The sequence below is a fragment of the Hibiscus syriacus genome, unplaced genomic scaffold, assembly GCF_006381635.1.
Source record: "Hibiscus syriacus cultivar Baekdansim isolate YM2019G1 unplaced genomic scaffold, ASM638163v2 tig00110683_pilon, whole genome shotgun sequence".
Lineage (NCBI taxonomy): Eukaryota > Viridiplantae > Streptophyta > Magnoliopsida > Malvales > Malvaceae > Hibiscus > Hibiscus syriacus.
In genome coordinates this window covers 1723851-1740210 of record NW_024062823.1, presented here as the reverse complement: position 1 = coordinate 1740210, position 16360 = coordinate 1723851, and the positions used below count along the sequence as shown (strand labels likewise).

The 16360-nt window shown below is 33.0% G+C and overlaps 1 protein-coding gene across 3 annotated transcripts; it reads right to left on the bottom strand.

The window, feature by feature from the left end:
* Window positions 1-13876: 13876 nt before the first annotated feature.
* LOC120138273 lies at window positions 13877-15396 on the bottom strand. 3 transcript variants are annotated; one of them, XR_005517512.1, is made up of 3 exons: window positions 15093-15396; window positions 14836-14957; window positions 13877-14202 (listed from the first exon to the last, which is right to left on the bottom strand). XR_005517512.1 is itself a non-coding variant. In XM_039153793.1 (2 exons), exons 1-2 carry the CDS (start codon window positions 15196-15198, stop codon window positions 14743-14745), a joined length of 321 nt encoding a protein of 106 aa, XP_039009724.1. In that variant the 5' UTR covers window positions 15199-15396; the 3' UTR covers window positions 14628-14742. The 3 variants fall into 3 exon arrangements, 1 of the variants encoding a protein (XP_039009724.1); XR_005517511.1 differs by having other exon boundaries at window positions 14842-14957; XM_039153793.1 differs by lacking the exon at window positions 13877-14202 and having other exon boundaries at window positions 14628-14957.
* Window positions 15397-16360: the final 964 nt, after the last annotated feature.

Here is a 16360-nt window from a genome sequence, read left to right as displayed (position 1 = left end):
TGTATGCTTCTCAGACTCATTGATGGATGGTAATTGCATGAATAGAATTAATTGATACATTAGATGTATTTAATTATCAGTGGACTCAGGCTAAAATTGGAATAAGGATAGAAAACGGTATAAGACACAGACGGCTCGATAAAGAGAAACTGGAAGATCAATCGAAAATAATTATAAGTTCAGTGATCCAATAATAAAGGAATCGGTTTCAAGATAGATGCAGTCTGATAAATTCTTTTAAATGGTTAAATATCGGTTTAACTGGATATGAAGTTACCGAAAGAACATCATGTGATAAAATTACAAAAATGCCATTGTAATGGAAAAAGGACAAAGACTTCCCTGAATGGTGGAATATAACTCTGAAATGACATTTTTGACTAATTATCTGAGGAACTGCAAATGATTGAATTTAAAGGAATTACTGAAATGTTCTCGAGCTTCGTAATAACTATAATAATAACCTTCAATGATCAAAGGATCAAAATACTCTGAACGCTAAAGGAACTATAATACATTCAAGCTTAGTTAATCGGAAAGTATGCCACTGACATATATGACTGAAATAAGGATGATACGCTTAAGTGTTAGGCATAATGGATGGATATGATAATGGAGATGACCTATGAACACATATCTTGATTCACTTCAACTTTGGAATTATCGAAATAAATTCCAGATCTATTGGAATACCTCTGAAAAGTAAAATAACCCAAGGAACGTCTAAGCACTGTAATAAACAATACTTTTAGCTCTGAAAAGAATAAATCAACCTCGAATACTAAATGAACTAAGTAACCTCAATGACTTAGGACTAAGTGGGTGATTTGGATAAATCAAGTATGTTGATATTTTCCTGATAGTGTTGCAACGTGTAAATGAAATAAAGACCATTGGAATATTTGTTCGTATCTTTAAGATATATTCAGCGATGATTCTGAATATGATCTATGGACATGAATTGTTGATACTAAAAAGGGAATACCCTGGAAGGGAAACGAATGGATCGGTCGACATGCATTAGTTCTGGGAGTTGTTTAGCTTGAGTTATTTTGATAATCCGATAGATTGACACAGTTTGTAGATGTCTTGAACCTTCATTTCTCCCTTATCAGTTCAAATCACTCCAAGTATATCTGATCACACAAGTAACTCAGATGCAAAGGATTCTGAATACCACATTGGTTCAATTGGACAAAAATATGTTAATTCAATGCATAATTCTGAATACCCCATATTATTTGAGTAATGGAATCACTCTCTATAAATCTGAATCTAGATTTATTCTATATAAAGGTTCCTGAACACCTTCCTAAAACACATGAATCATAGCGGGATTATAGGATATCAACTCTAAATGTCTGATTAGATCCATTAGTAATCGATCATTTTCAATATAGCCTTATCTTTGTAATCCGATCAAATTACATCAGTTCATGTTTTCCATTGAAGATAAACTACCAAGTTACTCTGAAAAATACTTGGATCCTCTAGTGTGTTCCACATGTACTACATGACGGTTTTATATGTTTTAAAATGAGTTTTAACGAAAGTATTGATTTATTGGTTTATGAACCATGGCAACATGGTATGTGATCTCTGATTACGATTTTCATCGAAGAATATGAATTGTTCTTGATTTATGGAATCATGTAAATTATTGGTTTATGAACTATGGTTTTATGTTTTCACTGGTTATACTCAAACTGTTTCATTGGGATATTATATGGGTAGAATGAAGGTACAACTCTGATCAAGCTGGTAATTCCTTACGGACCTAAAGTGATCCTTGGGTAGGCTTTCAAACCCCAAGGCACTCCCTTATGTTAATCATGGAGCTACTTATGGTGTACAAGTAGAGATCAATGATACGGTTTATTTCATTATCACGGTTATGACATATTACTAGATCATGATCTAGATATTACGATTTACGGTTAAAACTGATTTCTACTAATTTTTTATATGGGTAGGATTCTGGAGTATGGAGGTACAACCCTGATCCATCTAGTAAATCCTTACAGACCTAAGGATACCCTTGGGTAGGCCCATAGGCCCCAAGGCATATTCTTAGGTTGGCTCCCTTTGCTATGTGCCTAGGGTAAGCCCTATTGACGCAGTTATAGGGAACTGCATAATGGAGTTTGGTTGGAGGCTTCTTCTATGATTTTAAAAGATTTATATCTTCTCACTGGTTTTAATTGGAACACACTAGACATCCTATTTGATCTCCTGAAAACATAATACTAGGAATGTTTCCTATGAATTGAGATCTTCTTGGCTTCTAGTCGATGACCTATAAGTGGAACACCGAAAACTTGTATAGGTGTCCATTTTAAATAATGAAATTATGTGGCTTTTCATTTATTTACATGTCATGTAGCATCATCTGGTAGTTTTGTATTATTGATCTTCCCAAAGCTCACTCTCTATTACTCACCATTTCAGGTTAAAAGAATCGTACAAGTACAGCTTCCAACATTAGTAGAGGGGTTCCTCCAGTGTTGCTTGCGGAGTACGGTCCATGTGATTAGGGGGCATGTAGCTACTATTTTGTTTTTTATATCTGAGTCTGAACTCTATTTTATTTCTGAATATTGGTAAATTTTACTTTTGTATTTATAAATGATTTTATGATTTTACATGTTTTAATAAAAAAATTAATTTTTCCAAGATTTTATGGTGGGCCGCTCCGGTGGCCGTAATGTGACACCCCGGATCGGATCGAGCCACCCGCATCGGTCTGAGGGGGTTATAGGAAACACCTATGGAACTTGATAGGAAGGGCGGTGAGGCAGAACGGTCAATGGTTTGGCTAGAATCGAGGAAAACAAACGGTGATTGGGTTAAAATCGATGAAAATTTTACGTTAAACGATGTTGATTCACGACGGGACAGGGGTCGGGTTTTGATCATCGTTCGATGGTGAGTCTGACGGTAATGGTGGCTCGAGCTGGAGTGGTCGGACAATGACTAAATGAGGCGGTAAAGGTAGTCGATGGGAGAATGAATTTAGGGTTTAGGGATTTAAGGTTTAATTTAGGGAAAACGTTCCTCGATCATGGGGTTTAAATTTCCACTGAATAATAAAAATAGGTAAATTTGGGTTTTAGACCCTAAACTTTCCAAAGGTTTCAAAATAGAGCTACGACTTTTAGAAATTTCTAATTTGGTCCCTAACTTTTCCCTTGTTACTATTTTAAATTTGATACTTTATAATAATAAATGTTTGCCCCTAAATTGGTATGTGACAAGGTTGATCACATTTTCGGATGCCACAATTAATCCGAGTGGAAAAAGGTCAGATTGACAGCAATGGAATTTATTGATTACGTCTTTATTTAGTGGGATCTATTAATGTCAACCAAAAGAAAAAATAGAGAAAACCCAATCAATAAGTAGTTAGATATAAAAGCCATTATGAGGAGAAGGTTCATTCTTGTCCATATCACCGATACCTATTTCAAAAGTTGAAAAATCTCAAGCAAGGCAACATAAATGTGGATGACTACTTCAAGGAAATGGAAGTAGCAATGATCTGTGCAAAAGTTGAGGAACATCAGGCGGCTACCATGCAATGTTTCTAGTAGGTTTAAATCTAGGAATTTTGTAACATTCTAGAATTGCAGTACTATGTGAAATTATACGAGATGGTCCATATGGCTATGAAAATAGAAAGGCAACTCAAGAGGAGGAGTTTACTACAAGGTAACACTTCTTCTACTAACAGGTCGACTCAATGAAGAAGTGGGTACAAAAAACAAACTCCTTTACAAATCAAAGAGAATATGGAGACCCTGAAGCTAAATAACCTATAGTGGAAGGGAAAGGCAAAGAAAAACAATAAGTATCGAGAGATCTAGAGACATAATGTGCTTCAAATGCTTAGGAATAGGTCATGTTGCAAATCAATGCCCCAACAACAATACCATGTTAATAGTTGAGAATAGAGAGGTTGCATCCAATCCTGAAGATGAAGGAAAAGAAGATGTCATTGAATAATAAGAAGTTGATGTCGTGGAAGGAGAATTGTTGGTAATCAAGAGGCTTTTGAAAACCCAAGCGATGAGAAAAAATGGGAAAACATCTTTCATACCAAATGTAATGTGGGAGGAAATGTATGTTTTATGATAATTGATAGTGGCAGTTGTACTAACGTTACTAGTTTTATCATGGTAGAGAAGCTAAGATTAAAGACACAAAAAATCTAGCACCCTACAAATTATAGTGGTTGAATGATGGAAATGAACTAGTGTCAACAGACAAGTACTTGTTCCTTTCTAGATTTGCAAGTACAAAGATGAGGTTCTTTGGGATATGGTCCCTATGCATGTTAGCCACATATTAATTGAAAGACCATGGCAGTACTATATGAAGACCATGCACGATTGTTATACTAATCAATATACATTTAAGCATGATGGGAAGAAGAACGCTTAAGCCATTTTCACCCCAACAAGTTCTCAACAATCAAAAGCATATGAAGGTTAGTGTTGAATCATTTAAGAGGGTCCCATTTATAACTAAGAATAAAGAGGACAAAGTCAGAACAAGCTTTTTCAATTACAAGCAGGTTGAACCAGGAAATCTATTTGTAGGGACATACTTTTTCACACAAAAAATATAAGCATTTGGCACCTATAGAAGGCATCATTTTGAAGTAACATGATGGTTCAAATGAAGAATCACATTGGTTGGTGAATAATCAAAACCATCCACTTGAAGAAGTTTGTAATGATACAAAGAAAGGAATATGTTCTTTCACCAAGGGGCACATTGTTCCAAAGCAAGGGACATGTTCCTTCACCAAAGGATACTTTGTTTCAAATGAGGAACGATAAAAAGTTTGAATCCTTTCGAGCAAACAAGAGGAATTACCAAAGGAGTTGTGCCATTATTCGACTAAAGGCCATCACGGGATGTGTCTTTTGGAAACAAATGATACATTGACTTATGAAAAAAAGCTACACACCTTTCTTTGTAGGTTAACAAAGACTATCCACTAATGTAATGATTGAGAGAGAAATCTGCGTATAAGGTATCTTTTGGTAACAATGGTTCAAAAGAAGGCCTTCAAAGAAGATAATCTTTTTAAAACTATCCTTAGAGGATATTGTACATGAAGAAATAAGACAAGGAGAATTTTATGCTAAGGAGAAGTGTGTTTGTTCATTCCCATGAAGAACAAGTTCAAACCGTCCGAGGATTTCAGTTTAAGGACCAATCGCTTCAAAAAATGGGGGATGATGTTATCTTTCTGCATCTTATGCTTTTCATTTTCTTTCTTCAAGGTAGAATACTTCAAGGACCAGGGAGCTTTACTACACATTTTCTCTCATTTCTATACTTTTATTTAGTTTTATTATATATCATATTAGTTTATATATGCTTACATGCCATGTTTTAGCACTTATACTATGATAACTTATATTTACATAGCAAAAATATACATTCATATCATTTAAGTCTATTATATAATTTTCCATCTATTCCTAGCTCATTCCATGCATGTACATCTATTCCTAGCTCGTTACATCATTCGTAGCTTATCATAGGTTGTTATGCATACATGTTTTACCTATGTTACATAGCTCACTTTAATGATTTCATACTTTGTAGGTACATGGGAGCTTAGGATACAATATGGAAAGCTTGGGAAACTCACTCAACCTATCCAATTCAAGAAAGCTTATGCAAGTAAAAACATCTAAGGACTAGCTAAAAGAGTTCAATGGTACTAACACTAGCTAGACGGATGCTGAGGACTTGTGGCAGCTGAGGTAGTTGGTTGGAGTGACACTAGGTACCTAGCTAGCTACCTAGACTACCTAGCTATAAACCTAAGCTCCTAGCTATCTAAGTCACCTCTTAGCATGCACCTAATCATGTGACCAATATGTGGCTGAGGGAACACAACAAGGAAAGGCGTGGATAGCACATCAAGCAAGGATCATGTGTATTCCTTAAAGAAGCATGTGTCTTTCCCCTTTGAATTCAAACTAGGCGCCATACAAATGGTTATAACCATTCAACCAAGCACTATAAACCACACATTTGGGAACCAAGCATGAAGAGTTAACACCCATTCGACCAAGGCATCCTCACCTAATTTGAATGATTAAAGGGCCAAAACAACATAACTATTTGGCCTAAGGGAGGACAAGCCTAGTTGAACCATTACCTTCATTATTCATCCTTATAGCATTGTATTTATTCATTTAAAACATTGTAACCTTTCATAGGAAGAACCCTTGCTAAATCCACAACTATCTATTCGACCTAACCCCTTCGTTATGTATAAATAGCCAATGCCTTAGCTCTTGTAAGGCATAACTCCTATTACATCAATATATTTGTGGGGATTTCCTCTTTTCTTAAGTTTTGTTGAATTTTTTTGATTTATCAAGTTCTTTGGATTGTTGCATCAAATCCTATATTCAATTGATACTTTTGGTCATTTTGGTTTTCGTATAACAAAAAGGTTAAAGTCCTTTGCTATCACCCCTTGTACAACTATTAGGTATGGGTTAGGCATCCTATATCTTAGTTTCTAACTTTGTTGTTCATGATACTATCCTAGCCCTTTCACTTTCTTTTTTAAGCCCATCACCATGCCCAAACTACTTCCATAGACATACTCATATCATTCATCACACATTAGCCCATAGCCCACAGTTTTACCCTTTTCATCAACTACCAAGCCTTCCTTTTGAACCAATCTTCTTGCTGGTACTTTCTCATTCACTAGATCCACAATCAAGGGTATTTTACCCTATAACATCGTCGGACATAATCTTTATGTCTTCATCAGGCTTCATCTTGAAGTTCTCATAGTTGAGAGTAATAATACCAATTTTAGGCTTCTTCACTTGGCTTGTTCCTTTATGAGTCACATTTAACTCATCCCAAATCTCATTTGTATTAAAGATGAAGATATTCTACTATATTGTTTGGGCCAATAACACAAAAGAGAATATGTATGGCATAGGCATTAAGTTGGACAGGCTTCCTATCTTCACTTGTGCATTTCGATCGATTTCTTGGAGGGTAGGAGAACCGTCAACGATGGTATCCCAAATCACAAGGTCGACAGCTTGGATGAACAACATCATCCTATTCTTCCAGTAGGAATAATTTGTTTCATTGAAGTAGGGAGGCCTTGTGATGGAGTATGAGTATTCAAGGTAGTAAGAGCCAGATTTTGAAGTCATCTTCTCATTGCATCGGGAATCAATAGAGCTTTTTCAAGGATGAACAATATCATCCTCCTCTTTCAAGCTCTGATAAAAATTGTTAGGTTTTTAGGCTCTATGAATCAACCGAAAAATATAGCCAAGAGGGGGTGAATTAGTTTTTTTTATTTTAGAAATAAGGAAAAATGATAAGGAAATTAGGCAGACTAATATAGTGTTCAGCTTCCTTAATAAAGTTTACATCCACTACCTTAGCTCCACACTAAGGATTTTCCAACAGATTCACTAATTTGTTCTTTTTTTCCAAGTTCAAGAGTACATTTACAAATTCTCTAGTTTTCGATGGCTAAACTTGAATCATTTCCCTTTTACAAAATGTTAAAGATTTTATACAAGAAAACATCTAAAGGTAGGTGTTTACAAAATTAAACTCAATAAAAACTCTCTATGTACAAAAGAAAAGAAAAAATAAGATCAAAAGATATTTTCTCTTGATGTGGATTGCTTGGATAGGTGTTGTAACCTTCTTCAAGTATCCTCAACTTGTTTTTATATGTCGGAATGATTTGTAGTCGTTTCTAGCCATTGGGGATGTTTTAGAGCAGTTGGGATTGAATTTCTACAAAATAAAATTGTATGGAATAGGAAGTATCGGTGCTCGGGCTATGAGTATCGGTACTGCCTTTGAAATATTTAAATATAATAGTCGTTAATGTTAGGATAATATCGATATGATATTGATAGTACTATGTAAAGTAGTATCAATACTCATTTGAGTATCGATATTACTTTTACCTACTGGAATTTGAACACCTTTGAAAATAATAGGTAGCATCTACACTACTAGATGAGAATCGATACATCTTTTATCTTTGGTATCAATACTGCAAGAACAATACGATATTATTCATATGGTATTGATACTATAAGAACAATATCATATTGATTTCCTAGAAAATTGTTTTTATGTTCAAATTCTTGTTTAATGGACTTTGAATTATTTTTTATACCTTCGAATAAATTTAATCAAGTCCAAAACACTTTTCCTTTAATTTGTTATATCAAAATAGTTCAACAATTCATCCAAGAGATGTTCAAGTTCATGCCCACAAATCATAAGGATGACCAGTTACTTTCAGAGAAGAAGATGACATCATCTAATCGAATGTTGACAAACTTGTTATGAAAGTGGTCTCCGTCAAATGATTGTTTCTCAGAGAGCCTAATGCCACTGATCGATGAATCCACAACAACCGATGAACTATGTATATTGGAAATCTTCCATTGGTGCTTGGATTGTCAAGCTCATGATCCATATTGAAAAATGAAAGATGGAATCAAATTCATTATAACAATAACAAAGAAAAACAAAGTAAATAGATATAGACAGGAAGCATACAAGAACAACTTCAAAACAAGGAAAACACCAGTTTTAACATGAATTCAGAGAAATTGATTCATGATAAGAGGCAAGCATTAAAGGAAGGAAACGAATATGATAAGTGAAAGAATGTAGCAATGGAATTAGGGTTAGGCAAGAAAGAAAGAAATATAGGCTAAAGATGATTCTAGCCTTAAGAGTTAAAGCCCTTTTTATATAGCCCATGTTATTATCTAACAGGTCAACATAGAGAGTTTGACCTAACAAGGATAAATGAGGCAAAACTGAGTAACAAATTTAGTTATTTTCTAGCCAACTTTAGGTCAGCTGACAAAACAACCCAAAGCATCACTGACTTCTCAACAAGGAGAATATACTTTTAGTATTTTATTTTAAAGAAAATAAATTGAATATTAAAATAAATAGAGACTTTTCATTGAAACAGATTATTTCACCTCGACTTGATAGGTTATTATTCACCTCGATTTGATAGGTTATTATCTTGCCCGATCAATCAATTTTTATTTTAAAATTTATATTTGGATCAGGCCGTGTTAGATTTTTTTGTTTGGTCGTTTCAGGTTTGAGTTTAGGGTTAAAAATCTAAATCGACCCGACATAATATTTAATCATCCTTTATATATTTAGGAATAATTAGAATAATACTCATTTCTATTATGTTTTTTAATTAAAATTCTTATTTTAATATATATATGGAATCGGGTCGGACGTGAGTTTTAACCTAAAATATCGAATCAAGTTTCGAGTCGGATAGGACCCTCCTAAATCAAATTACGTCGAACGAAGATGGAAGACTTCAATTTTCAGGTTGAAATTGAACGAGTCAAAAACCCAAGTATATCACATCTGTTGCCATCCATGTATTAAATAAATTATTAAAATTTACATTTTGTATACAATTTTAATTTTTTATTATTATTTATAGTAACATGCAACAAATAATGTTACATCAATATATAATTTATCAACGGAGATATAGTAGTATGAGATGTGATACCATGTATTCAGAAGCAATGGCTGTCAGTTAACTGTAAAAGGAGGTTGTATCGAAAAAAATTAAACACTATTATTGACATTGTAGAAAATTAAGGGTGAGAGTGAAAACAAATAAATGATGAGTGCTAATTTTTCCCTTATATCTGTTTTCATATCAAATAAATAGGACAACCTCCAAAGTGTGAGATTCTGTGCCATCGAGATCCCTACCCTTTAACAAATATTTTTTTCAATCCAACTGCCAAAATTAAAGGTGCAAATCTTATCCATCGGATTTGGATTTGACATGAACTCCACTGGTTACTGCATGTGATGTGAGATTGTAGCTAAAGCACCACCGATCCAATTGAAGAAACAAAAAGACGCAACTCCCATGTGAACCATAGGCATAGATGTTATTTTCTTTTGGCAGGATTTAACTCCACTTGTATAAATTGTTAGTATTATATACTGGTAGACAAATTCCAGAGAGAAGACAGTAAGGTGATCAGACTTTAGTCTTACTTGGAATATATTTCTCATTTGTCCTTATCTCAAATAATCAATTATCCATCAATGGTGTTGGTTTAAGAGACAAATAGTTTAATATTGATTAAATAATATCTAAAGTTTGAGTCTTTGTATATGTACAAAATCTATACGGAAAGACTCGCCCACCAAAACTATGTGTGTGACTTGGGTCGATCTAAATTAATTAGGAAAAAACCTTAAAACTAGAGATAAAAAAAATCAATAATCCACTGGCATCTCATGTAAGCCCCCCACATTGGATGTTTGACGAAGCCTCACCTTTAAACTACTTTGTAAGGATTGATGATTGGGAGTTCCTTTAATCTCAATTAGACTCGATCGATAATATTAATATCCCTTGATACACAGAGGATAGCCATCGATAGAGATTTTGATAATTACATTCACTTCTTTGTTACGGAGCTTAGCGGTACCAAAAGCATTCGTACCATTTTAAAAAAATAAATTTTCTTTTCCTTTTTTACTCTATTCTTTCAACTTATGGATTGACCAATTAATTCTGAAATTTATTAAAAACATATGAATTTTGACGTATAAATAAAAGATGATTTAACTTGCATCCCTTCTAATTCATTTGTAATTAGTAACGAAATAATAGGATAATATTACTCTCGACACATAATCAATTTATAATATTTTTTTGGAACATTTTCTACATAAGGGAAGAGAAATGGAAATTTTGTTCCTACAAGTATTGAATCCACAATATAAAAAATAAAGGAGACGTTAACTCAGAGTTTTTAATTACATGCTCTAGAGATTATTGACCATCAATTTATAATTAACAACAATGATAACTAAACTATCATACCTCTAGATAACTCTTATAAAGTAATATAGATACTAGAAGTAAACAAGATCAATTAACTTAACGTAAATTACCTAAACGACCACTTAATTATGTTCTTGGTGTCGGTATGATCATAATACTTTTAATTTTGACATTATGACCATATAATTATTTAAGTGGTTTCAATCAAGTCACCTGTCATTAACATTTGACGAAAGTGTTGACAGGATAGTTAATAAAACTGGTATAATTACGTAGGATGATTGTATGGACATTGAATTGATATGTGATATCTTAAGTTTTCAATTTTAGCACGATTAAGTATGATATATGAAAAAGAAAAAAGATCCCTAATATATTTTGTCAATTTTGTGAAAATTTCGTATGTTCCAAGTTTGTTCTCGATTAATAATTATGTACGTTTTTCCATTGTGTAATCAAGTTGTATGGTGAATGGCATGAATTAAGTTGTCTCGGTGGTTAGTGAGATGATTTCTATTTTCAAAGGTTTAAACACCAATGAATGTAGAATATTTAACCATTCATTATTAAATAGTTGAAATTTTTTCAAATATATATTACCACTTATAATCATCCTAAATAAAAAAAAAAGTATGATGAATGAAATTTTTACTTTTAATCATGCTTTAAAATAATTCTAAAAAGAGAATTTGTACCATGTCCGTTTATGACTAACGACGTATTTGAATTTTTTGGGGTAAATTACACGGGTGACCACCAAACTATGTCATAAACCATTTGACCACCAACTTTGAAAACGATCGAACAGACCACTCAACTTTTTAAATGGTTTATTCAAGCCACTTTCCGTTAATTTTTAACGGGGTGATGACATGACAATTAATAAAACTGACATAATTATATATTTGGTCCTTGATATTCACACATTCTAACCATTTAGTCACAATATTAATTCAATTAAATAAATTTAATCCTCCAATCTGAAGGTGCCACATGTCACTATATGATTGGATATTGAATTTAATTAATTTTAATATTTTAATTAAAATATTATTTGCACCAATCAGGTGATGCCACCACCATTGTAAAGGGAAAACAAATTAAACTTACAAAGCAACTTGTGAGGGTGAGGGGATTAGATCCAGAGATCTTAAGGAGTCCCTAGGCATAACTTTGCCACTAGGCCAAGCTACATATTTGTTTCAAAATTGCACAACATTTTATATATTGTGTTCAAGATTATTTCACATATATATATATATTAAATTATTAAAACAAATATAAAAAATAAATTATATTTTATATATATATATTAAATTATAGTTAAAATAAAACTCAAAATAAAAATGAGTTTAATATTTTTTATAATTATTTTAAAATAATAATATACCAAATATATGAAAATAAAATTATATTAAAATTATTTATAGAATTCAAATCACAAGATAAAAACGAGTTTAAGATTTTTATTTAAATTATTTTTTAAATAATAATATATAAATTATATTAAAAAATAAAATTGTATTAAAATTATTTAGAGAATCCAAATAATAAAATAAAAATAATTTAACTTAAAATAAAAATATTAAACTTATTTTTAGTTTTAGTTTTAAATCAACTATAATTTAATATATAAATAATTTATTTACTAGATTGGTTTTAATAATATTATATATATATATATATATATGTGTGTGTGTGTGTGTGTGAAATAACCTTGAGAACAATATATAAAATGTTGTGCAATTTTGAACCAAATATGTAGCTTGGCCTAGTGGTAAGGGCCTGACCATGGACTCCTTAAGGTCTTTGGATCGTATCCCGCACCCCCTATAAGTTACCTGGTAATTTTAATTTGTTTACCCTTTACATAGGTGGTGACATCACCTAATTGGTGAGAAAATTATTTAATTAAATATTAAAATTAATTAAATTCAATGTCCAATCATATAGTGACATGTGGTACCTTCGGATTGAATAATTAAATTTATTTAATTGAATTAAAATAGTGACTAAATTGATAGAACGTGTCAATATCAATGATCAAATATAATTACGTCAATTTTATTAACTGTCACGTCATCAGTTCGCTAAAAATTAACGGACAGTGGCTTGAATGAACCATTTAAATAGTTAAGTGATCTTTTTGATCATTTCCAAACGTTGGTGGTCAAAATGGTTTATGACCATAGTTCGGTGGTTACCTGTGTAATTTACCTTTTTTATTAATATATGGTAAGTACAAGACAATATCTATTCATAAATAACTCTTTACAATTTGACATTGAATGCTCACCCTTGACATTCTTGGTACTTGAACTAAACGAATAACAACAATTCCTCTACAACTGAAGCTACTTAAGTCGTGTTTAATGTGATATTTGATATTCAGGTCGAAATGTCCTAAATCAAATGTTACAATAGAAATATAGCCCATTATCTACGCCCGGTCCAATAAATTCCTGCAGCCTGACATCAGCCGGCCTAGTTTAGCAGTCAATTTTGGCCCAATATTCACCTCCAGTATTGGATTTACATTTGAACTCTGGGTCACCTTATATTTTGAGGCATTATCTACCATGAATTTAGGATGAGGGTTGATCAGAATAGGCCGTATCCCATGATTCGCGTTGATAGGTTTTGGAATACAATCATTGTCATCATCTCGTAGCTAAATTGTTGCCGCCGGTGGCTACTGGGAGGAGCATGGTTAATTTACATAAGAATTTACAAAATATGAATATACTCGATAACTCATCAAATATATACCAATATTCCGATTCTTCAGAATTTGCGACGTCTTGTCAACCCGGAATTTCTGTAATGTTGAAATTTGACTCGGCACTAGTTTCGCAAGCTTTGTTAGACGAATTCATTGACACATATTCAACCCTTCTAAATGCATATTTAATGGTTTGAAATAAAATGGATAGTTAATCAGTGTACAAATATCTCAGGGGTCAAATATGGGCAAAACAAATGCAAAAATGAACAAATGTAATTCAATACGATGCATCAAGTTACATTTCGTTTCCAAGGCAAAACGTTATTGTAAATGATTATGTCATCTGCTGCTAAACGTCGCAGTGGTTCAACTATACAAGAAATCTATCAACTCCTATTAAAACTATACAGTCAACAACTTCATTCAATGCCAAAAGAAAGAAACGATCAGTCTTGTAGGCTACAGAACTGAATTAGGGGCTCCTCCATTATTATCCAATGAGATCTCGAATAAATCGGACTCCTCTTCCAATTCAGTTGATGAACGCTTAATCCCTTTGCTGTGGCCTCCTTTAGTTGTGCTCCTGTTAAGCCATTTGGAATCAATTCTTCCCATTGAAAATAGCTCTTTGCTGTTCTCGTACCCGAGAGCAGCAGGGGAATTCACAAGGGGTCCAATTAGGGCTGAGCAACGAAATTGAGAAAACCGAAAAACCGACACAAATCGAGTAAAACGATTCAATTCGGTTCGGTTTGACTTTAAATAATTCGGTTTTCGATTCAGTTTAAAGGTTTCATTTTTTTGATTCGGTTCGATTCGGGTTTTTCATATGGAACCCATTTGTTCCATATTGAACCGAATATGCAATTTTTATAAAAAAAATTATAGTTTCAAGTGATTTTTTTATTGAAAAACCGATAAACCGAACCGAACCGAAAAAACCGGTTTCGATTTTTTCGATTTTTTAACTATTTCATTTTGGTTTCGGTTTAAATATTGAAAACCTGTTTATTTCGATTCGATTCAATTTTTGGTAAAAAACCGAACCGAATACAACCCTAGGTCCAATGAAACACGGGTTCGGTGTTCGACTCCCATTTGCTGGACCATAGGCAATGGCACTTTATCCAAAATTAACTAGAACCAAAACATCATCGTTTGCAGCAAGTGTTGGATAAAGAGGAGTCCCAAATTCCTCAGACTTGCAGTTTATTACATGTACCAGATTCGAGTCCAAGGTGAAAAAGACTTCTTTCCGCCAGGAATCGAACCCGCAACCTATGACATTCTCTGTTTTCCCCCGTTCTTCTTTCTCTGATCCAAACACAAGCTTCATTCCTGGGATTGAATAAATCATGAGTTCATCCAGTAAGCTCAGAGATATAATACTACTATATCTAACCCCTGTATGTATATGCATGTATCTGACATCATTTAACTGATTGCATTAAAAAAATGATGAAAAATAGATACCATCTAGATAGACAGAACCGTTTGAATTGAAACCGATTGATCCTGGATATGTTCCAGGGAGCTTCGAAGGAAGAGAGCCACCTGCTGCTAGTCCCACGGATAACATTAATCAAATAGAGGAACGAAACCGCTATAGCGGCCGGTATTTCACGGTCGCGCCACCGTCCGAAACCGGTATTGAGGAATTTAACGGTGGGTAATCGATTCACGTTGGTAGCGGTCTGTCGTGCCCGCAATTTAGCGGGCAACGGTGTATAACGCCGATATTACCGTTTTTCAACCGTCACTGCAAAAAAAACCCAAGATTCTCACCTGAAAATGTTGCCTCCGTTGAGCTTCGGTGAAGAAGTTGAGTAACGGGCTTCCATTTGAGGTGTTCGGTTCTCCTCCTCAGCCCTCATCATCAAGCTCGTGTATTTTATTGTGCCAGAAGGCAAAACAAAAACTGATTTCTTATGTTGTCGAAGCAAATTCAAAATTTTTCTTTTTTACAAAAAAAAGTAGTGAAAGGTTGAGACTTTAACTGTAAATAAAGCATGATGATCCAAAATAAAAAGGTAGATCTCACCTCTGCAAGGGGTAGCTCATAGATGATGGATGCTCTTTTTTCAGTGATATATTTCATCTCTTTGAACTCACCTCTTTATTTTGAGCCAATTCCATCAATGAACAAATATAGTCCTTCGGTATAAACATCTCAATCTTAAGAACTGGCTCCTAAATCGACCTCTGTTATCCACGTTCAGGAACTAAAATAGATTTGAGCACTCATGAAAGGTTGAGACTTTGGGAGTTAGGAGATGAGATTGAGATTGGAGAGAATGAAAGTTCTGGAGTATTGTTGTTATGCTTTTTGGTTTTGACTGGTCCACTTCATTTTTTTATTGTTATAAGTTCTAGAATCAAATTTTAATAGATATGTTAATTTGTTACCACACTCCTTTTAACTTTTTTTAGAATTTATAATTTAATCCTTAATTTTTAATACAATTTTAATATTTATTTAATTTGGATTTTATTCATAATTTCAGTAACTTAAATTTATGCAATTTAAATTTTACACATTTATTTTAATTCAATTTAATTTAGTCATTTTTTGTTCTTTAAATTTATTTAAATTCCATTCAAATTTCAACTTTATTTTTTCGTATTTCAATACATTTTTATTATCATTACATTTAATTTCAACCTAATTTTTATCTTATCATATTATAGAGTTTTAATGTTTCCAATTTGGTTAAACATATATATATGTGTGTCATTTTTAC